The sequence below is a fragment of the Gorilla gorilla genome, chromosome 22, assembly GCF_029281585.2.
Source record: "Gorilla gorilla gorilla isolate KB3781 chromosome 22, NHGRI_mGorGor1-v2.1_pri, whole genome shotgun sequence".
In the NCBI taxonomy this organism is placed as follows: Eukaryota; Metazoa; Chordata; class Mammalia; order Primates; family Hominidae; genus Gorilla; species Gorilla gorilla.
The window spans coordinates 17,838,348-17,863,004 of record NC_073246.2 but is presented as its reverse complement, the minus strand read 5'-3'; the positions used below and the strand labels follow the sequence as shown (position 1 = coordinate 17,863,004).

The following is a 24,657-nucleotide window of genomic DNA, read 5'->3' as shown; positions in this document are numbered from 1 at the left end:
GAATTAGGCATATGTGTTATATTAATGTAAGTCCAGATATCATGAAATTCAAATTAGGTTTTAAAAAGGGAAGAAAAGGGGCCAGGCACAGTCGCTCATGCCTGTAATCCCAATACTTTGGGAGGTGGTGGTGACAGGATCAGCTGAGGCCAGAAGTTCAAGACCTGCCTGGCCAACATAGTTGACACCCCCATCTCTACAAAAACATTAAAAAAAAAAAAATTAGCTGGGCATCGTGGTACATGCCTGTAGTACCAGCTACTCAGGAGGCTGAGGAGGAAGGACTTCTTGAGCTGAGAAGGTAAGAGGTTGTAGTGGGCCATGATCATACCACTGCATTCCAGCCTGTGCAACAGAGCAAGACCCCAACTCAAAAATACAAAACAAAACAAAAATGGAAGAAAAAAATATTTAATAAAGAATTACTTTTACCTCCAAACTATCCTTCTAACATGTCAAAAGAAAAACTATATCTAGCCAAGTATTTGTATAACTGAAATAAAAAATATTATTTTAAAATATTTCCTTTGTGTCAGTTTTTCATTAACATATTTTTTCACAGATTAATATGGAAAAATATATTTTCAAAAATGAAATATTGTAAAGAAACACAATTTTAAACTCTAGACGCTCCTGCCAATAATTACTGTTTATTACTTAATTCATGTACTTAGATACAAAATAAATCCATTCCACATCCCAAATGTTAAATGTAAAATTATTTAAAAATTAATGTATACATTCATGGCAAATCAAATTACACACCTGAAGGTGTCATGATAAATAGGTCTATTTTAAACATTTTTTGAAAACGGCTTTCTAGGAATTTGTTTTTGAGATTAAGTATAACATTTTATTTTGAAATGATATTAGGTTAATAAACATATTCTCAGTTAAAGATTTTATTTATGAAAAACGAAGGAAGTGATAATATTAAAAGTTGTTTTACAACATTAAGTTGTAGTAGTTCGTTAATTAATAAGTAACTAGCACATCTATCTTTTCCTTTATAGCTACTGAGTTTCCTGTTAAGAAGATCTCTCCTGAATGACATTGACATCTGGCTTTCTAGACCTGAGTCACCTCTTTGAGAATTGCTCTGAAACCATGACCTTGTTCCAATTCTCTACTGAGGTACGCAAAATGTTCCATATGTTATCAAACTTTAAAGTCCTTACAAATGTATATTCAAATAAATTTAGAATAAGATTTAGCAGTCCAATTACCATATTCTTATCTAAGATAAAATAAGATCATGTAGCCTGGTACACTCTATAAAATTATGGTTCTTGCAACCATGATTTCACTTCACTGTTCTCAGGACTCGCAAGGGTCCATCAGTATTTCATTCAAGCCTTTAAATGTTTACATTTTCATTAAAAACAATTTTGACAGAACCTTTTGGCAATATTTTACAAACAGCTAGCTACAATAACTGCTATATTTAAAGATTTAAAGCAAAAAAAAAAAAAAACAACAACAGTATTTCTTTCTTTTTTTTTTTTTTTTGAGACAGTGTCTCGCTCTGTCGCCCAGGCTGGAGTGCAGTGGCGCGATCTTGGCTCACCGCAACCTCTGCCTCCCGGGTTCAAGTGATTCTCCTGCCTCAGCCTCCTGAGTAGCTGGGATCACAGTCGCACACACACCAATATTTCTTTAAAAGATATTCCATAAGTAATATCTGTCACCATTATTGATTTTCTAGTTAATCCTTCTAATTTGATAAGTATTTACTATACTAGAATATTAACTTTCTGAATAAGTATGTATTTGAAAACTGACAAGCAAATTATAATATTTAAACATATTTCCAAGTTATATCTCAAATTCCTTTAATGTATGTTAACTGGGAACAACTAATACAGAAGCTATCCGGATAGGTACAAAGTGACAGTTTCATCTTTTTAATTCTTATTGAGATAAATGAATACATTTTGTACTTACATGATTTCATTAAATTATACAAGAATACGAGGTCTCTATTTTAATTTTTCTTTTCCTAGTTAGCTGTGTGACCTTGACAAAGTTACCACATCTCTGTGAAGTCTGATTTCTTTATCTGTAACACTGAAATGCCTTTTTATATCTCACTCTATTGAATTATACAATCATTATTTTTCTCAAATCAGCACAAATATAAATTCTAATAGTACATGTGAATATTCCTATTAAAGAAATAAAATCTTGATTGACATAACTCATAAATTGGACGTATTGATCAAAGTAAGTTTTCTACATCAATGACTAAAGTGAAATTATCTTACAAATAGCACAATGACTAGGACTTTAAATAATTTGTACTTAAGATAAATTGTTAAGTAAAACATTAATTTTTCCTTTTGTGTGATAACTTTAAAAATTTTGATAACTATTAATATAAAAATGAAAGTACTGTCCTCTAGAATAGTACTGTCCAATAGAAATTTCTGTTATTATGGAAATGTTCTGTGCTGGCTAAAAATAGAGGCCACTAACCACATGAGGCTACTGAACTACTGAAACGTGGCCGGTGTAACCAATGAACTGAACTTTGGTTTTAAAAGTTTTAGTTTTTTAAGTTTTGTCAGGTGGCCGCTATGTTGGACAGCATAGCTCCAGAATTAAACACTGATCTTCGTTTCTTTTTTTGAAAAAGAAGCATCATTACCTAAGTGGGAGCTTCTTAAATTCCATAAAACAAAAAAGAAAGGAAAAATTCAATATCCCTTTTACTTGGCTGCAATATACACTGCATTGAAAATAAAGCATTTTCTCAAAAAACAATCACTAGTGAAGTTAATGTTAAACAACACGCATTAAGAAATATGTGGAGAAATACATGCAAACTAGTAAATAATCTAAAATGTAAGTAAAGCAAAATGTATCCTTTCTTCTTAATAACAATTAAAATAATAGTATAATTAAATAAGTAGATATTCCTTTCAGACCATCTTTAATTTAAATGAAAATTAATCCAAAATTTGTTTAAAGTCACAGTACACAAAAATTTTCTACAGCTACACTTTTTACAGAACCTGAAAGTTCACAAAGACAGACTGCAAACACTATCTCTGACTTGATATCAAGATCAGACTCAGCTTCAAGGGTAGTGTTTGAGAGCTGATAAACACAGACACTAATGCCAACCTTACAGAGTTTTAAATGGAAAATATATTTTATGTGGGGTATATGGGAAGTCTATATATCAACTGTGTAATTTTTCTGTAAATTTAAAACTGATCTAAAATAAAACATTTATTAAAAATACAGAGTATGAATAAAACCTTTTCCATGGATGAGGTCACACCTGAATAGAATTAAGTGCAAAAATTATGCTCTTTTCATATTTGTCCACTTCGCCTTACCTTTCTCTTTGAAAATTTTCTAGCCCAATTATGAGATACATAGTTGTTTCCCTGAATTTCCTATAATCCTGATGCCACTCCTGTAGGTGAAAGAAAATATTAAAAATGTTCAGAGTAAGATTTAAAAAGTACTATGAAACTGTACAAAAAGTAATGCACTGTTTTTGCTACTATTTGAATTAATAGAAATAAAGAGTTCAAAATGAAGATACATCAGAACTAAAACAAGACTTTACTTTCTGGCACACAAGACTATTTATTAATACAACATTAAATCTAAAAATTATTAGGCATGGATATGAAATGTTTTAAACAATAAAGATTTTACTAGCAGATAACAGAAATATAAAGGCAGGATAATCAATTAGGTCATCTCAAAAATTCATCAGTATAAAATCATATTGAACTATTATTATATCTACATCAACTGATGGAAGAAAATGAAATTATGACGCTGAGTATGAATCAAAGCTTGGACACATACTTGATATATAATTTTAAGAAACTAAAAAAAAGTTAGATTTATTTAACCTTTTAACTTCGCAAATGTGTGGTAAATTTGACTTTAAGTGTCTAGGCGAATAGTTTATTTACATGAGATATGGTAAAAGAATAACTGCAGTTCACATTTCAATGCCCCTCCCCACCCCCAAAACAACTATAGGGCATGTAATAGGACTAAATAATTCTAAGGTGATACCAAAGTCAAGATTTTCTTAGCTTACTTTATAATAATTGACTCAAGAAAAATAACTGAAATTCAATGTGGGATAAATTGGAAAGAGAATACTGATAACAAAAGTGTTAAGGCTTTTATATAAACATTATAAACAAAAATAAGAAACATAGTTAAGTTATTAGCCAACGATATTCTCCTTGAATATAAACTTTTTTTTTTTTTTTTGGAGACAGGGTCTCACTCAGGTGCCCAGTCTGCAGTGCAGTGGCACGATCACAGCTAACTGCAGACTTGACCTTCTGGGCTCCAGCAATCCTCCTACCTCTGTCTCCCAAGTAGCTTGAATTACACGTGCATGCTCCCAGTTCCAGTTAATTATTTAATCTGTTTTGCATAGACAGGGTCTTGCTATGTTGGCCAGGCCGGTCTCAAATTCCTGGCCTCAAACAACTCCCTGTGCCTTGATTTCCAAAAGTGCTGGGATTATAAGCATGAGCCACAACATCCAGTCTTAATTTTAATTTTCAAGACATAATTTTCATGCTATTAGTAGATCTTAATAACAAATAAAGGTAAAATTTGTCCTGCAAGTATGAAGTTAGCTTTTCTGGGGAAGGTATTCAAACTGTCATTCCTTGTTGTCATTAGAATCACCTTAGAAGTTGTGAGTAGGCAAACTTTTTCTGTAAAAGGCCAGATAATATTTTAGACTTTGCAAGCCTCATCTTCTTCAGTTACTCAACTCTGTAACTGCAGTGTGAAAGTATCCACAGACAATATGTATACAAATGGCCATGTTCCAATAAGTTTATTTACAAAAACAGGTGGTAAGCTGGTCTGCAGGCTATGGTTTACTGAACCCTGAACTAAGAGCAAGACAAAGATAGGAGGAATATGCAGAATCTAAAAACAAGTCATTTAAATACTTGTATGATTTAATGGCCCTGCAGTTAGAATATGAGAAGATTTTATGAAAAAAAATATAATGAGTCCAATCTGTTGAAGCAAACTGAAGGAAGCATTGCAGAATCAAGTCACAATTAAAAATCAAGTCCCATGAACACGAATCTTGGGGACAAAGGAAGAGCTCTCAATCAATCTGGAGGGCACAGATTTGGAGTCATTATTAGCTAAAAGATGACTTGACTTGCTCCTCAGGGTCAAGAGAAAACAAATTTTGAATTTCTCTGGCTCTAGATTACATATCCTGGTCAAAAATATCTGGTCAGTGAGTGCCTCTTATGGATAAATGAATGTCTTTGGGCTTCTACCTATGTTGACTTCTAAACAGCTTTACACAGGAGTCTTTCATAATTGAAATGAATTTTTGCACATGGAATAAAGAAGAAATCAAATTTTATTTATTTCCCAGAACCATTTATTAAAAAGTCTTTATACTGTTCACTAACTTGCTTGTCAGAGATGGGAGGTGGACTGGGATCTTTGCATTTCTGTAACATTTTTCAGTTGGCTTATCAAGCTCCATAAAACATCTTGCTGGAATTTTCATACAGCCTGCACTGAATTTATAAAGCATTTGGGGGAAAAGTGATATCTATATATTAATAATATCAAGTTTTCCAAATACCATACGTATGCGCATTTATTTAGGTCTTTGTTAATGTCTCCCAGTAAGTTTTATAATTTTCCCCACAGAAGTCAAACGCACCTTTTGTTAAATTTATTTCTATATACTCCATAGTTTCAGATACTATTGTAAATGGTCTCACTTTTATACTTTCTAATACTTTTTTTACTGGCAAAAGGGAATAAAATTGATGTCTGACACAAGTTTGCATGCTGCAAAGCTGTCTTACGAGTTCTAATAAATCAGTTGTAGATTTTATTTGAATTTCAAGGTAAAAAAAACTACAAATAATGATGTCTTTGTTTCTTCTTTTCCAGTATTTTACTTTTCGCTTATTTTCATTGCCTTGCTTTTGACAACAAAAATTTTAAGCTTTCAATGCTCACAATTCTATATATTTGCTGCAGTTTTATTATTTCTTATTTTTGTTTTTAGAGAAACTCTTTAGTGAATTAAGGTAGTTACCTTATATGCCAAACTAGCTAAGGTTTTCATCAATAATGAGTGTTTTCTCTCTCTTTCCTCTTCCATGTTTGTGTAGTGAATTACATTAATTATTTAGGGAATCTAAAGTACCATAATTAAGTTTGTAAATGGAACTAAATATTAAGCAAAGGCACCCAAGAAAACAACTTAAAATTTACTAGACTTATAAATTAAAAAAAAGACAATGCATAAGATTAAATTTAAAAATGTGAAGAAATACTAGGTGTATGAATTCATCAATTAAAATAAAGAATATTTTAAAGCCAAAGTTGACAAAAATAATTTTGTGCACAAAAAAATCCCACAAGCACACGTACAAGTACCTATGTAAGTGCTCTCTCACACACAACACTGTCTCATAATGACAAATATATATGGCATATAGGGACTAAAATGAATCTCTAACTTCCCCAAAATATATCTGATGAATCAAAGTGAAGGAAAAAATACAGCGCACAGGGTACAGTTGCACAGTGTAGTGCAACAGTTAAGAACGTAGGTTCTATTAGCCAAGCTGTAAACTTGTGGCTGTGAAAACCTTAGGTTACTTCACTGCTCTATGCCTTATTTTCTCGTGTGTCAAATGGGAATAAAAACACTACCTATCTTACAGTGTTACTGTCTGAATTAAATCAGTTAATATATGTAAAGGGCTTAGACAAATGCCTGGTATATAGTAGGGTCTTGATAAATATTACTTGTTGGTATTATGTAACAGCAATTTCTAAGTTGATTTCAAAATTAACAATGCATTTGTTATTCTGTTTTTAAGCTAGAAAAGTTCATTTAAAAAGTACTTGAGAATTAGTATTGAAATAAAAAACCAAAAATCTTCCTTTTTTGATTTTAAACTTTTTGGTCTACATGCTATCATATCATGTTAATCCTAAAATCACATATAAAATTATTAATTACTCGAGCATTGACTTGGAAACTTAATTTTTTACTCATCATTCATAACAAATTCAACTTCAGTTGGGCTGAAATGAAAGGAGTATCAGTGAATTACAGAATCCCTAAATCTGTAGTTTAACCTCTAAGAAAGCACATTACCTCATATTCCTCCAAGTTTACTTCTTCAGGTTTTATCATTTCCAGTTTGGCTTGAGCAACTTTCATTATGTTGTGACACCTTAAAAAAAAACACATACATATGAGCGTGTGTGTATGTGTGTGTATATATATATATTTGTAAATCAAAAGCAAAATCCATAAACACTGAGCAAAAACAGCAGTACTTTTGTATAGAAACAACTCCTAAATAACCTTAAGTGAAAAACATTTTTGGGACCAATGTTGGGGAATTACAAAGAAGACAGGAGCAATAATTCTAATTCAAATTTACTGTGTTGTATTGATATATGGCTTTTAAATTACATTCTAATTAACACAGTTTGCATAGGAAAAAAATGAAACTTTTAAAAAATAATGTGCATCTATTAAGCAAGCTCAAGAGACACTGCATCTTCTTTTCCCCCCACATGGTATTATTTATTCTTAAATACTAAATAGTCTAAAACGTGCCTATCATCTCAGGTAAAAATGGAAACATCCCACTGGATTTTATGATCAGAATCAGTGATAAAGAAATCCTCACGAAATATATTTATTCACATGTGCATAACTCTGTCTTTCAAGCACAAGTCAGGTTATCAAAACAGATTAGTTATAGTCAGAGAACTGCAAAAGACTGAAAAGTCAATGTGATTACTCCACTAATATCTTCTCCAAATTAAACAGCATAGATCCAATGGAACTCAGTACACTGATAGCACAGATAACGAGGGTCACAACAACCCTGTTTCTGAACTCTCTGCAGTCATATGTATCAAAATAAATGATGTCCACACTGCTACTAATATAAACAGTAGTGGCCAACATTCATTGAGCATTCAACTACCTATCAGATATTGTTCACAACTATTTATTTGTATTACGCACAGAATCCTACATTTCACAGCACATATCTAATAAGGTAGGCTCAATCCAGATGCTTTGCTTCCCCTCATATTCTTTGCTATACCCTTTTAACTCAGTATTTTTGAGACACTCATAAAAGGATGATCATTTCAGAATTAAAATTACAATGAACTGCAACAGCATAAATGTTTTTTATATATGAAAATAACTTTCAATACTCTAAAATTTCACATGGGCCCTAAAATTATTTTCTAGTGTCACTCATTCTAATTAAATTGTGATTTTTAACATTAGTAGTTTAATAGGACTTTCTGAATAATTCTTTACAAAACTACTAATATAATCTAGAGAAAACATTCTCTGGAAATATTCTATAGAATATTTTCTATATTCTACAGAAATTCTACAGAAATTTCTATAGAATATTTTCTCTTTCCAGAGAAAATATTTCTGCGTGAATCTAATTTAACCCTTCTAAGCCTCCTCTTTATGTCAAAGAATGTTTAATTATTTTATCTGCAAGACTGAAAACTTTTCTCCAGTGATTCTCTAATAAGGGTGACTTTGCTCCCCTAGGAGTTATTTGGCAATAGCTGGAGATATTTTGGTATGCCACAACTTGGGAGCTGCTACTGTCATCTAACGAAGAGATGAGGGATATTATTAAATATCCTACAATCATAGGACAGCCCCAACAACAAAGATTTATCTAATTTAAACTGTCTATATAGTACAGAGGTTGAGAAGCCCATTTTTGTTTCTAAAATACTGAGTGTAATAAGTGCAGTGATTACTTGATTCACAATTAAAATTTATTAAAATGATATAAGTTATTTTCAGTTCAAACTTCAAAAGGCCACAGACTCCAGCAACTAGTCACATTGAGTTCAAATTTTGTTACGTATTTATTAAAATATGTGCCCATGCATATATATAAAATAAATACTCAAAAAATTATCCTGGGAATCTGCAGGAAAAAAAAAAGAACAATTTGAGCATAAGAATTTTATACTTTCAAATTACCTTTCATCAAAACTCAAATTTCTATCTCCAAATTGTTCTAGCAATGTTTTCTCAATAATTTTCTTTGGTGCCTGGTTCTGGATAAAGTAGACCACTACATGATGTAAACGATAATCGGTTTCTGGTGGGGTGTCTTCTTGGGCCAACTTAACCAACCTTGCATATTCCAACTTAATTGCCTGGAAAATGCAATGAAAATGATAATTTTGGTTAATTATTTGAACACCTAAAAATCCTTCAATATTATGAGTTTAATTCTTCTTGCATTTAAATCTTTTCTTTTTTTTTTTTTTGCTTTTAAAGTATCACAAACAAGGCAGTACAACTAAGAACACAGTCCCATGTTCCATAGACTCAAGGAATTTTCTGAATAACTTACCACAAAGGCCCTTCTTTTAAAAAAAAAAAAAAAGAAGTCTCCCACTCTCCCCCAGGATGGACTGCAGTGGCGTGATCTCGGCTCACTGCAACCTCCACCTCTCAGGTTCAAGCGAATCTCCTGCCTCAGCCTCCCAAGTAGCTGGGATTACAGGCGCCCACCACCATGCCCAGCTAAATTTTTTGTATTTTTAGTAGAGATGGGGTTTCACTATGTTGGCCAGGCTGGTCTCAAACTCCTGACCTCATCATCCGCCAGCCTTGGCCTCCCAAAGTGCTGGGATTACAGGCGTGAACCACGTGTCTGGCCACAAAGGCCCTTCTTTATCCCTTCACTATATAAATGTTCTTTTTGCTTCCACACATGAAAGCGGTAAAATATGTCTAAACTTACAATGTGAGTAATTCTGTAAAATTTATCAGAGCCTAGTCAAAGTCTATTCACAGACATCATAAGATGGAGATGGTAAGTTTTCCCGTTCTGTTTTACCTTTCTAAGCATCAGTTTGAACACCAAAATTCTAGAGTTGATATATAGCTCCCAACAATACTCAAATCTGAAAGAAAATTGTTCTTAAATGCATAGTCGTATTATTGCAATTAACTTTTAGCTGAATAGCCCACAAATAAGGAATGCAACATCAAGCCCCGGGGTTATAATTATCACAAAAAGAAGTATTTATTGCTTCAACAGTACGTACATTTTATTAATGTAAGAATAATAATGATTATATATTATCACTATTATTACCTTAAGGTTTAAACTTAGTTTTTCTTTATAAACAAAAATATCTCATAATATACAAATAATAATGGGAAATAACAAATACTGACGCATGTTTTAATATACAAGCAAAATCTAGAAAATATCTGACCATATAGAAATATGTATAGATTTACACATATTGTACATATTGCTATGTACAAGAGGACCATATGATTAAGAGAAAGCTTTTTATATTCATTTATATTATACTTATATGTAAATTCTAGCTCTAATAAGCATAAACGTTTTGGGCTTCAGGCAAGATTACAAAAAATCCATTCAATTAAAAAGTTTTTTTAATTTTAAAAATGCATGCCTTTCTTAAGTAATTCTTTGACATCTAGATGTTATGATCTATATGGTTGTATTTTACAGATGGGAGAAAAAATAACTGATAAACATTAAATGAAATATTCTAGTTATGTAATATCATACTCATTAAAAGGAAGGCTAATATGTTCTTTCTATGCAGCATAAGATTATAAATAGAATAAGAGAACAAATTATTCCAAAATACTTTTCCCTTGAAAAAACTGACTTTTTTTTTTCAAGGATATATATGTCATTCCAAAGTCTTATGTGAATAAATAACAGCCATAAATATCAACTGTATTTTAATATTTAAGATTATCAACGCTTACTGTGTGCCTAGGCAGCACACATAAGCTTCTCTTAGAGCTCTTTAAAAATCTTCCTATTATCCAAATTTGGAAAAAAAAAAAAAAAAAACAGGGAAGGGGGGAGAACATACATAATAATCAAAGTATGCAGAATTTGAGAATAAATCTAAAACATTAACAATTCAATTACTGTTCTTGTTGATATGAACCTTCGACAATGATTGTCACAGGCTACAGGTTGAGTATCCCTAATCTGAAATACCTGGGACCAGAAGTGTTTCCAATTTTAGATTTTTTTCAGATTTCGGAATGTTTGCATTATGCTGGTTGAGCATTCCGAATCCGAAAATCCAAAATCCACGATACTCCAATGAACATTTCCTTTGAGTATCATGTTGGCACTCAAAATGTTTTGGATTTTGCAATATTTCAGATTTTGAATTCTGGATTTGGGATGCTCAACCTGTAATAGACTTTTAGAATATTCAAATATTTCATATATCATACTTTAGTGCAAAATAGCATGACCAAAATAAAACAAATTTGTACTGAGTCTCTTAAATTAATATTGCAGGTTTACATGCATGGAGTGATTCCACTAAATGGTCATCATTCCCCTACCTACTTTCAAAATAGAAGCTGTTTTAATAAATAGCAGATTTCTATTATAGAACTGAAATATATAACCTCTTATACTCTAAGATTATATGTTCACCTCTTGATTTTGCTGAATTTAAGACTCTCCTAATTTTCACAAGCAAATTGCCAAAGTCACAGTATTTTTCAATATATAGGTGTTTAAACCAGCAGAGGTAGAAAGACACTTCTAAATTTCTAGGAGCTGTTTTTCAATCACACAAGAAAATATTTTTACCACCATAAATGCAATTCTTAACTATTTTTTATACACTTCCTTCTTAAGAAATTACCTTCTAAATTTCTAGAAGCTGTTTTTCAAACATACAAAAAAACATTTTTACTATCATAAATGCATTCCTTAACTATTTTTTATACACTTCCTTAAGAAATTTTTGGCTTTTAAAATATACTGGAATCATATTTATTCAAATTCTCAACAGATGTTCCATGATAGTATATTCAGCAGAGTTCTACACAATCTGCCATTATGAGTAAATTAACATTGTATTTGTCTCATACTACCTCCTCAGAATCCTGTTCTAGAATTATATTTGCCCATATTTTTTGGCGGTCTATGCTAATTATTTTAAGTTAATTATCACAGACACTGCAATGAAATCACCACGCATGTGCAAAATGAAATGTCATACTAGTCATTAGATGACAGAACTGCTATTTAATTTTTTTTATTTTTTTAACTTTTTCACCAGACCTTTAATCAGGCTTAATGCCATTTATTCAATCTTATTTCCTATCACCCTGCAACAAGGATCTCCCTCCTATCTAGGTTAGGCTTGTCTCCTCACAAATGCACACATGCCTTTGTTTCTTAAGTTCTCCATATGTGTGATATCCTTTCTTGTTCATTCCCCATCTACCTACAGATGACCCATCAGCAAAATTAGTTTAAGTCATGCTTTTGAGACCTTGTTCAGTTCTAAAGATGCAAATAATTTCTACCTAGACTTTTTTCTACTTTTCTAAATAATACTGTAAAACCATATTCTAAATTTATAACTTCTTATGGAGTTAATTTTTTATGTAAACTCTCTCTCTCTCTCTCTCTATATATATATATATATATGAAGATACCAAATATATATATATGTGAGTATGTGGATACCAAAAATATAAACATTTATATTCTGGAGGCAGTTAAATCTAATGGGAAACTGATGAGATTAAAATTCAAAAAGCTAGATACGTCATTTATAATTAATTGTGACATAGAATAAGGCACATAATCTTCTAAGTCTGATAGCTCTTATCTCTAAAATAAAGTTGGTTAAGAGAGTTTATGTGTATTTTAAAATGCTTATGGGCTATTTTTTAAAAACTGACAGTGCCAAGAAATGAAGAAAACTTACTTCAAATTCTAGAGGACTGAAATAATATTGGCCATATTCTTTGACCACACTGTAATACAAATAGGAATTATAAATAGAGATATCTTCCAACCTAAACACTTAGAAAATTTAAAATATGGCTCTAAATTATTCTTGAGCCAAAGAAATAAAAAACTATACTAATATGGGAATATCAGATATCAAAACCTATTGGGCTGTTAGTCAAAAAAATTTCCAGGTCAGGCACAGTGGCTCACACCTGTAATCCCAGCACTTTGGGAGGCCAAGGTGGGCAGATCACCTGAAGTCAGGAGTTCAAGACCAGCCTGGCCAACACAGTGAAACCCCGTCTCTACTAAAAAATAGGAAAAATTAGCCAGGCGTGGTGATGGGCACCTGTAATCCCAGCTACTCGCGAGGCTGAGGCAGGACAATTGCTTGAACCCAGGAGGCAGAGGTTGTGGTGAGCTGAGATCATGCCATTGCACTCCAGCCTGGGCAACAGTGTGAGACTCCGTCTCAAACAAACAAACAAAATTAGCCGGGTATGGTGGCGGGAGCCTGTAATCCCAGCTACTTGGGAGCTAAGGCAGGAGAATCACTTGAACCCGGGAGGCAAAGGTTGCAGTGAGCCGATACTGTGCCATTGCATTCTAGCCTAGGCGACAGAGCGAGATGCCATCCAAAAAAAAAAAAAAAAAGATGTATATATATATATATATATATATACACATATATATATCCAATTTAAATATAGAAAAGATTTCAAGAATTTAGAAAAATAAAATATAAAGTAGGAGAAATAAAGTATAATGTAACAATTTGATAGTCAAAGGCTTTTTCTTTCCAAAAAGTTGGATGGAAGACCAAAAAGGGGAAGAAAACTCATCGGTAGAAATAAGAAAGGTGATAATACAGAAAAATATGTTTTAAAATTTCTTGAAGAATAACACATATAACTTTGTCAATAGACTACAGTATCCCAACAGATAATAATCTAGAAAAATATAAACTACCAGAACGGCTTTCAGAGGCAGAAAAACTGAACAGACTCTGTAAAACTTAAAAGTTTGCCCTAGAAATCTGGTAATACGAAAGATATCAAGCCCACAATGTTTTCGAGCTGGGCTGTTATGTCAAATCTTCAAGGACCAGATAATTTCTGTGATATCTAAATTGCCACAGAGCCAGAAAAACAAGAGAAAGCGGCCGGGCGCAGTGGCTCACGCCTGTAATCCCAGCACTTTGGGAGGCCGAGATGGGCAGATCACGAGGTCAGAAGATTGAGACCATCCTGGCTAACACGGTGAAACCCCATTTCTACTAAAAATACAAAAAAACTTAGCCAGGCGTGGTGGCGGGAGCCTGTAGTCCCAGCTACTCAGGAGGCTGAGGCAGGAGAATGGCGTGAACCCGGGAGGCGGAGCTTGCAGTGAGCCGAGATCGCACCGCTGCACTCCAGCCTGGGCGATAGAGCAAGATCCCGTCTCAAAAAAAAAACACAAAACAAAACAAGAGAAAGCCTCCTTAATGGTTATAAAAGGCTGTATAATATATATATATTATATATATATATAATTTGTATATCCAAAATTGACAAATATAAAGAAAGAAACTATAGATCAATTTTGTCTATGTACCCAGATGCCAACACCCACACCCACTTTTGGTAAACAAACAGTGTGGTGTACAAAAAATATATGAGATAACAAAAAGTGTTTACAATAATTTTTTTAAACGTAGATCAAAGTTAACACCTTTACAATTATTAAGAATTAAGGGTTTACAAGTATTAAGAAGGAGAAATCTATTCAGCATCTTAATAGGTATATCATAAAATTTCTAAATTTCAATACCAATCAGTTTAGTTGGAAACCCTTATCTACTAATTTGAGAGTATTTTAAAATTCATAAAGCGGAACCAAAACTACACATTATACATAATAATAAAACACTGGAGACATTAAAATCAGAAACTAGACAAAGGCGCCTACTACCATTATTTCAATATTGAGAATATGTTATAAAAATTTCTGATCACCGCAATAAAACCAGAAATGAAATAAGAAATAAAGATATAGAAAATAATTTTTGGGAGACAGTTTACTGAAATAATCAAGAAAATAAAATGAAAAACCATTAGAAAACAAAGAGTTCAATAAAGTTAACTAAATACAACATAAACATGTTAAATTAATTAATTATCCCATTACCTACCCTTTCAATAACCTGGTTAAAAAAAAAAGTGGAAGTAAATGACCCTATTCATAAAGGCAAAAAAAATTATGTAGGAATAAATTAAACAAAAGGACATAAGACTATTATGAAATAAAATTATAAAACCTTACTAAAGAACACAACAGAAGACAATAAAAGTGAAAAGGCGTATCATGTTCCTTTTAAAAGGGCAAGACTCAAAATACTAAAAAAAAAAATTATCTGCTTCATGTTAAATTAACACATAAATACAATTCTAAAAGGATTTGGAAAGGAAGTAGCAATTGATTTTAAAAATCATCAGAAGAAAAATGAGGCTTGCCAAACTTCCTGTTTATAAAAGAACAAAAATTACTAAGTGTTCTTCTAACAAAATGTGAAAGTGTATTACAAACGACCTACAATAAGATCACTGGTATTCAGTGTATTGCCCAAAAACAGAAAACTAGATCAGTGGAATACAGAGACCCAGTTAGAGCTACTTATAAGTAGGGATTTAGTATATGATTAAGTATAAATCCCTGATAAGGGATTTAGTATAGGTATGATTTAGTATATGTGTCAAGTCAGCGTGAAAAGGAGGCATTAGTCAGTATTTTATGTTTAGACTATCTGGATATTTTACTATTCAGAGAAAACTAAAATCTTCTATCTTGTAATCAAAACAAAAAGTATTATAAAACCATGAAAGCAGAATTAGAATTTTGCATAATTTTATAAGTGATCACAGGACCAAATCTATAAAAAGAGTTGCTGTATTTTATAAGATCTAAAAAATTATGTATAGTAAGACACAAAAAATAAATTTAAAAGACAAATTATAAACCACAAAATATAATTTGCAAATTATAGATGAATCAATTGTCTTAGAAGATCAACGTTCACTTAACTAAAAGAAACTCAGTGTAATAAACGTATAAAGAAGATGAATGACAGTCAACATAAATACCAACTGCCAAAATATTTATGAAAAAAACTGACCCTCACAAAGATCAAAGAAATACATTTTGAAATATGAGATTACATTTTTAATGTCTTTTTTTAGACAAATATCAATAGTAGAATAAATCAATATAACTACATGTAGGCAATTTGATAATACTAGTATTTAAAATTTGCAAGCACTTTGACTTGTCAACTCTGCTATGTTCACGCAAGTGTTCAATAATATACGCACAAAAATGTTCACGATATTGAAAATAACTCAAATATTTAGCAACAACAATGCTGATAAATTTAATAAGAATAGGTAACAACTTAGGTGTTCTTTATGTGACAGACACTGCCTGAAGAGTTCCACGTGAATTATCTCATTTAATTCTCAAGATAACTCCTCATATAAGTGAATAAAACTGGTTCTGATAATTTAATAAATTGCCTGAGGTCACAATTATTAAATGATAATGTTAGGATTTAAACCTAGGACTATGGAGACCTTGCTGGTAACAGCTAGTAGGAGACAGAGTTTCCTAAATTAGAGTATGAGTAAGTTATCAGTGTGCTGACATATTGCTCCCATCAGCCTCTATGGTGGGTGGAAATGTATTAACTTTCTTCAAATTTGTTGTAACATGAATACCCTATTCTAGGAGAATATTTAAATAAATTTTGATAAACCCTAGGAAACAAAGGAAAAATACTGAGATAAATCTACAAATCCTGATATGAATAATTACATATACATGAAAAATAAACTCAAGAAAAAGAAGCAAATAGAGTATACTTCTGGCCGGATGCGGTGGCTCACGCCTGTAATCCCAGCACTTTGGGAGGCCGAGGCGGGTGGATCACGAGGTCAGGAGATCGAGACCATCCTGGCTAACACGGTGAAACCCTGTCTCTACTAAAAATACAAAAAATTAGCCGGGCGTGGTAGTGGGCGCCTGTAGTCCCAGCTACTCGGGAGGCTGAGGCAGGAGAAGGCGTGAACCCGGGAGGTGGAGCTTGCAGTGAGCCGAGATCGCGCCACTGCACTCCAGCCTGGGCGACAAAGCAAGACTCCGTCTCAAAAAAAAAAAAAAAAAAAAAAAAAGAAACAGTGAAAAAAGAACCAATTTTTGAAAGACCAAGTTGGATAATGGCAAAATACAGAAAATGAAAAATGTTAGATTTTTAATGTCAAAAAGAAAGAAATGCATAGTTCACTGTAGCAAACTGGACCTCAAAAAAGCTGCTTTTTAAAATCACGAAGAAGGGTTTGAAAAGAGCGAAAAAAAAAAAACTTAGATTTTCAGTTAATGTAAATAAAATGACAAAACATACATGGTATCTTCATCTTTCAAATCTGTAAAAGGAAAAAATTGTAATCAAAACATTGTAAAGCTCTGATATGAGAGGGAAAAAGACGTGGGTAAATCATGGAATAGTGTTCAGCTTGATGTTCTCACGTCTTGAACTGACTAGGTTATCAAAAATTAATTATGGGGAAACATAACAAAAATAATATAATAAATCATTTTATAAACAAAAAAGCAATTTAGTACCTAATGATAATAAAATTAAAGAATATTATGATATTGACCAATAATATGAACAATGAAGATAAAATAAACTATTACCAGGGCAATTTACTCAGTTCTTATTATTGTTCATCTATGTCCTCATTCCCTTCAAATAAAAAATACAATTCAAATTTCTGCTGACAAATCAAAAGCACACTATTAGAGTGACTCAAATAAAAAGATTTTTTTCTTGAATTACCTGGATTAAGAGAAAAACAATCAGTATTAGGTTAATTAATACATAAAATAAAACCCTAGGATATCTGGTGGCCATAACTAAGATAGGAAAAGAGAAATTATATAGAAAACCAAACTGAATTCAAAGAAATAAAATATTTTAAGAAGTTTAATTTTGAAAAAGAAAAGACACGAAAATGAAAATGTTCATTGTACCTTAAAGAACCCTGCTTCAGGGCCACACCTGTCATATACACTCCTGGATTTACCTATCGCCATGATAATACCTTGCATGTTCGGTGTCATCATGATCTGCCACAGAAGATAGTTAACATTAAAAAAAGGTTTTTAAACTAAAATAATTTATTCACATGCAAGCTGAAACTCTTTTGTTTTCCATATTTATAAATCAAATGTTGCATTTTTAATACCAAATTTAATCCAATATGCATGTAAGCACCTTTTAAGATCATCCATACAGGGCACAGCTGGCTCACACGGAGCCTTTGTGCAAACTGCAAAAAGGCATCCTCTCTGAATTGGAGAATTTGAAAAAGGCACCCTACTTCTAGACAAACAAATTAGAAAAATGTGCTATCCTCTGAGTGAACTATTTACAAAAAGCAACATCCCTTTTTACCAACTAAAAAAGGTACCTCTTCCTCAAGCCTCAGAGAGCTCATCATGAACTCAATTTGCTTCCCACTTCTGCCCCTTGTCTAGTCATCCTTGCAGAACTGTACAACCTGCACATCCCTGAACAGCAGCCTTGTATCCATAACAACTCATTTTTAAAAGTTCCAATGCACATGCACTGTTAAACTGTCACTGCACTAAATTTTAAAAAATGACAAAACACACAACTCTGTCAATAGCATAAGCGCTTGCACAAAAGATAGTGTTAAATGATTAATCACAATTCAACTTTTTTAAATGAGGGCACATCCTAAAACAAGTACTTAACTGCTTAATCAATAAATTGATAGGTTTATTAAAAACATGCCAGATCCCATAATTTTCAAGAGCCAGCATGTTTATAAAATAGTTAACTAGAACAATGTAGAGCCATTAAGTACTAAATACTTAAGCATTTTTTTGTTTTCATAATAGCTTATTATTTTTAGCTGTTTACATTTTAAAATATCTACAAAGTGAAATTACTCAAAGCCCTATGAAGCTATCTTATAGAAATCAAGAGATTGCATGCATCACCTCTGATTCACTGAACCTATTACTCATTGTATTTACTTTGGATTATATACTGAGAATTGCAATATATCTAACATCTGCTTGAGAAAACTCTCTGACCAGTTTATCTCACAAATCTGCTTATTCTCTTTATGGCGTGTGATTTCTTACACTGGTACAGTGATAAGTCTTTATGACACTTCTGACTTTGGTGATTAACTCTAGCATGATAGTAACATTGGAGTAAGTCAGAAAAAAAGTTACGTGAAAAAAACTAACATAAATGCAATTCTTCTACAAACCCATAAAAACTAGAATCCAACAAGCATTTTTCCAAATCACCCCCTCCCCCACTACCCAATAGTTACGGCCTCCTCTGTGTTCCTGTTCAAAAACAGCTTTACTGGCCGTTCCTCAAAAAGAGTAATATTAAGTGTCTCAAGAGAAAAGTGGAAAAGGGGAGAAAATCATCTGATAGAATAAGACAATAGATCATTTTCATCTGGATTCCAAAGAACTAAATCATGAAAAACAAAAATGCCTCCATACTGTTGGAAAACTAAGTAAATGAGAATTAACAGTGAAGAGATTAAGAATAAAGATGGAGGTCCTATTAACGGTAGGCACTCAGTAATGGTGATGACTTACTCCACTCACAGTCCCATGGAGAGGCTGTAGAAGCAAAAATATCAATTATCCATCCTGCAATCATGCTGTGGGATTTTCTGGCAGGAGACAGTGGGAAAAGTATTATAAGTAATTCCAGTAAAACAGGAATGGAATATAAAAAATTATTTTTAAATGCAAAAAATTTTTGTACTAATTAAACAAATCTTATTGTAATCTGTCAACCTGGAAGTAAACTGGTACTATTTCTGCATAAAAGAATTAACTCCAGAAACAGAAAATTCTTTTGACAAATTCCATAAGTTTTCTACTTAAATTTTCATTTGAAATTCAAAGTTCTGTTAATAATTGGTAAAGTAATTTTGGACTATGAGGGGGCAAAGCTGTATGTTATGTGGCAATAGACATTAAGTATGAGGGTGCAGGCATGCCCAAAGTATTTGTATTAAATAGCAAAAGTTAAGTAGCAATGGTGCAGAGGGCTGTAAAAGGTACCTCGTCATCATACCCCCCCTCCTTTGATTCAATCATAAATTTCCCTACATGAGGGATCGCCACCTCTACAACTCGCTGATTAGAAAGTGGTTGGCTTGTAGTATTTTCAGGTCTCTGCAGAAGGAAATCATTAATATAAACATTAGAAAAGAGAACAGTGGAGAACAATGGCATCCTTGCACAACTGTATAACCTGCACATCCCTAAGCAGCAGCCCTGTATCCATATAACTTATTTTTAAAAGTTCCAATGCACATGCACTATTAAACTGTTTAAGCACATACTCTTAAATCTTTTAAAAATACCTGCATTGACTTGGTATCAAATGAAACCACTTAAAACTGAACATCAGAAGCAAATGCATTCATCAAGTAGTAATACAAAATCTGCAGTTTTCCCTTTACATCCTCAAACTGGGTATTACCAATATCATTACATTTTTCCCTGAAAGTATTTAGAACTTTAAGTACTTAAGATAAAAAATAGTGGAGTTGTATTTTCTATTATTGTCTGTATAGCTGACAATTTTTTAAAAAGTCCAATAGCTCCCAAAAATCTTTCTTGATATCTCAACCAAAATAAGATATGACCTCCTCTAAACTCATCAGAATTTATAGGGTTTTTTTTCCTTATAATTTTATCCTTCTATTCTTTTTGGTAATCAATTGTGTATCCAGTTAATATCCATATTCTATTTTGTTTAACTTATTATATACAGCCTATGAGGCTCCAGTATATTTATATCTTAAGTGTTCAACAAACACCTGCTGAAAATAAGAAAAAGCTGTTGGAAGCTGATACCCATTTTTAACAACTCAATCAGATTTATTCCTTTTTTTCTTTTTATTGTTAACAAATTCTATGTATTTCAGTAATCTACACTAACACAGAAGTCAGTGTAAAATTCAGAAAATTTCATTCAAAACTTCATGACACTAATATGATTCATTCAAAATACCATACAGATGTTTACATACTCATTTATCTTATTCAACATATTTATAACTAGCATATCCACTATTTACCTATTAAAAAAGCCAAAAGTACTGAAGGTGCTTGAAAGCAACTTAAGTAACTGAATTGCATAAGTTTTCATAAACAAAGATAAACTTTTGTTTTGATATTACAAAAAACATTTTTATAACAGCAATTAAAGAGGTTTCATTTCCATTAGAAATATGGGTAAATTTTAGCAATGTGAACATTTCCTGGCTTCCTGGAAGCATATATAGAAAAAGAGTTTAACTGAACAATAAAACAAAACCAATAGCTGCAACTGGTACTGCCCCTTTTAAAATAAACGCTATTTTTGGCATGGCGTGGTAGCTTAGACCTATAATCCCAGCAGTTTGGGAGGTCAAGATGGGCGTATCACTTGAGGTCAGTAGCTGGAGATCAGCCTAGCCAACATGGCGAAATCCGTCCCGACTAAATATACAAAGATTAGCCAGGCATGGTGGCACATGCCTGTAATCCCAGCTACTTGGGAAGCTGAGGCATGAGAATTGCTTGAACCTGGGAGGCGGAGGTTGCAGAGAGCTGAGACTGCACCACTGCACTCCAGCCTGGGTTACAGAGTAAGACTCTGTCTCAAAAAAAAAAAAAAAAAAAAAAAAAAAAAATATATATATATATATACACACACATATATCAAAATCCACAACTTATCCTTAATTTATCAAAATCCACAACTTTTCAACAGGAAATGATCAGCCTGAAAAGGTATCATGATCATGAGAGATAATATGCAGCTAAGCCAACACCAGGTATGTAACAGCTGTTCTATAAAATGACAGCTATGAGTCATTGTACTACTTTGTTGTGCTACTTTAAATTGTTTATATTTGAATAATTTTAACCTAATACTACTATCACACACATTCTACAGAGATGTGCTTGGTCCATGACATTTAATTAAGGATTTTTAATCTTTCTAGCATATAAGAGACGAACTGTGGTAGGTCTCTGTACACAAGAGTGAAATATAAACAGGTAAATTCAGAAATCTGTTCGGAGTTTGTGGTGATGATTTCTCACTAGCAAACCAATCCAAAACAATTCTATCTTAGGAAAAGAAAATATAAATTTAAAGCAAATGGTTATCACTTAGAATATTAATCCTTACAAAACAGATTCCCTCTGGGGGAAAAAAATTGCACTTAGGGAACATAAATGTTTTATAAACCTTTTCAGTTACTATTGAAGAGTTTCAACAGCATAATGCTGATTAAATACATGGGTAAAAGCTGAAAGGGGGAAGAAACTTTGCCACATATAATAATTCTGTAGTATCATTCACCAAATTTAGATATCCCAAAGTACCATAAAAATTTTCCATGTAAAGAATTTAAGGGCTCACTAGAGTAAAATACATGTTTATTTATCTTTTTCTATTGTTTTCAGGTCTTATATGAATACATTAACAAAGGCTAAACTTGAAAAGAGTTAAAAATAAGTTTCTCAGTTAATATGCTGCAAAAATAATTAAAATACGAAGATTTTTATGACTTGCCTGAAATCCATTAATTATATGACTTCTTAAAAAGTGGTCTCATAAGAAGGGTGACAAAAAAGCTATCTAAGTCCACGGCCACATTAATGTGCCTTTACCTTTTAACCTAGTAATTCAACCATGGGAAATCTATTCTAAGGAAATAACCTGAAATATGAAAAAAGTTTTCATTTCTAGCATGGGAAATCTATTCTAAGGAAATAACCTGAAATATGAAAAAAGTTTTCATTTCTAGCAGCCTATTTAAAATGTAAAAGTAGAAACAAATATACGATTGAGTAGCAGATACATAAACAAGAAGTTAATTATTCAATGGAATAATACTCAGCCACTAAATGTTTTCACTGAGTTTACAACATGGGGAAATGGTTATAAAAGGTAAGTGATTAAAAGAAGGCAACACAAAATTTTGTATGCAACTCAACTATAAAAATAAATCCCAAATCTACATATTAAAATAAAAGTGAAATAAATACCAACATATTTACAATAATTAACTTTGAGTAGTGAGTGGGACTATGCATGACTTTTTCTCAGGGTCTACTCTTCTATATTGAAAATATCCTAAGTATTCCATTTAAAATTAAAGACATTTTTCTAAAAAGCAGGGTGCCTAAACACTTGAAGACTTTCTCTAATTTCCATGATTCTATGCTTTCCAGGAAATTTTTCTTATATTAAAGTTGATTTTAATATATTGCATATTTGAAAAGCGGCTAGGACTGATGTAACAGAAGGAAACCAACAGTTACTCAGTGCCTACTACATGCCATGCCAGGCACTTACAAATAATGTTCTTGACTAATCCTACCTTCATTTTATGGAAAAGAAGACTGAGGTCTATCTGGAGAAATTTGGCAATTTATTCAAAGTTGCATTCATAATAAATAAAACTAATATTCCAAAATCCAGAAATGTTTAATCCCAAAGTCTGATGATACTTTTCACCTGTACAATTTAGCTTCTAGTGTACGCTAAGTTTAAATGAAAAAAACCGCTATGAAGTAGTTACCATGACGCTAAGCAACTGACTGTAAGATCAAGCCACGGTTAATGAATTCTCAGACTTGCTTCAGGATTTACATATGCAATGGGGCTAACTGTGGATGCCACTCCAGAAAACAATTAAATGAATAGACAAATAGTGTATTTGTCTATATCATATAGTCTCCCTGTCATCCTCCTTTCTGAAGTAAAGATGAGGTAGTAGGTTGCTACCTTATAAGATGATATCCATATTATGAAGCTGAGCAATCAAAATTTAGCTGACTTCTGCAAATTTAAATTCCATATGATTTTCCAAACTTAAAATCAGGATTCTACATTAAGCTAAGTAATGCTTTTGGTTTTCTAATACCAGCTTAAAAAGTGACACTCATTAATCATAATTTAGGCCTTTAACGAATAAAAGTTCTAATTAGCAGAGGCCTTGCAAATGCAGTTTTTGTCAGACAAAACTATTTCCCCTTGTACCTACTCCTCTGTTCTTTCTCCTTCCCTAGGTTTTCCTCTTACCATCACCCAAGAAGCAGACATCCCAGATCCACTAAACAAAGCATTTTCCAGGAAAAGCTTTGGAGTTAGTGATGTTCACATCAAATTCATTTAAAGCTTCTAAGGCATTTGCAAAATTTGGAATCATCAAATATCTATTTAAATTAATACATTTTAATAAGATGATATATTAATACATTTTCAAAATTGTTCAAACAAAAAATAATTTGTATTGTTATTTAGTTCATCAAAACAAAATTAACAGAGTACCATATCTCTTGAACATTTTGGCTAAAGGAAGTCTTATTATATATTTAAGGCCTCATTGCAATTAGCAGGTTATTGCTGGCACTGAATTCACTTACTAAGCAGAAAATTACGTGTTGTAAAATTATGATATGTCGTACTCTTTTTAGTTGTCAAGGGGAATCTTCAAATATTAAAAGGAACTACCACAAAATCTGCATTAGAGCTGCTTATGCTCATTAATAAAAGATAAATGACTACAGGAACTAAAAGGTTTAGTAGTAACAAATTCTTGAAATAGCTTCTCTCAGAATGCCATATTCACTGATAACACAGTATAACACCAACATGCTCAATTTACCGCTATAAAAAGATGTAGTTGAAAACTACAATAGAGTAGCCTAATGACGT

General features: G+C 32.2%; 1 protein-coding gene across 1 annotated transcript in view; it reads right to left on the bottom strand.

Moving 5' to 3' along the window:
• Window positions 1–24,657, bottom strand: part of LOC101144968 (ubiquitin carboxyl-terminal hydrolase 25) — a 141,728-nt gene that overhangs the window by 5,418 nt on the left and 111,653 nt on the right. Inside the window, exons 19-22 of the mRNA XM_063702605.1 lie at window positions 17,901–17,996; window positions 9,041–9,219; window positions 7,151–7,229; window positions 3,345–3,424 (exon numbers count right to left, since the gene is read on the bottom strand). Coding sequence (XP_063558675.1) covers window positions 3,345–3,424; window positions 7,151–7,229; window positions 9,041–9,219; window positions 17,901–17,996 — 434 coding nt within the window. The remainder of the gene's footprint in view (window positions 1–3,344; window positions 3,425–7,150; window positions 7,230–9,040; window positions 9,220–17,900; window positions 17,997–24,657) is intronic.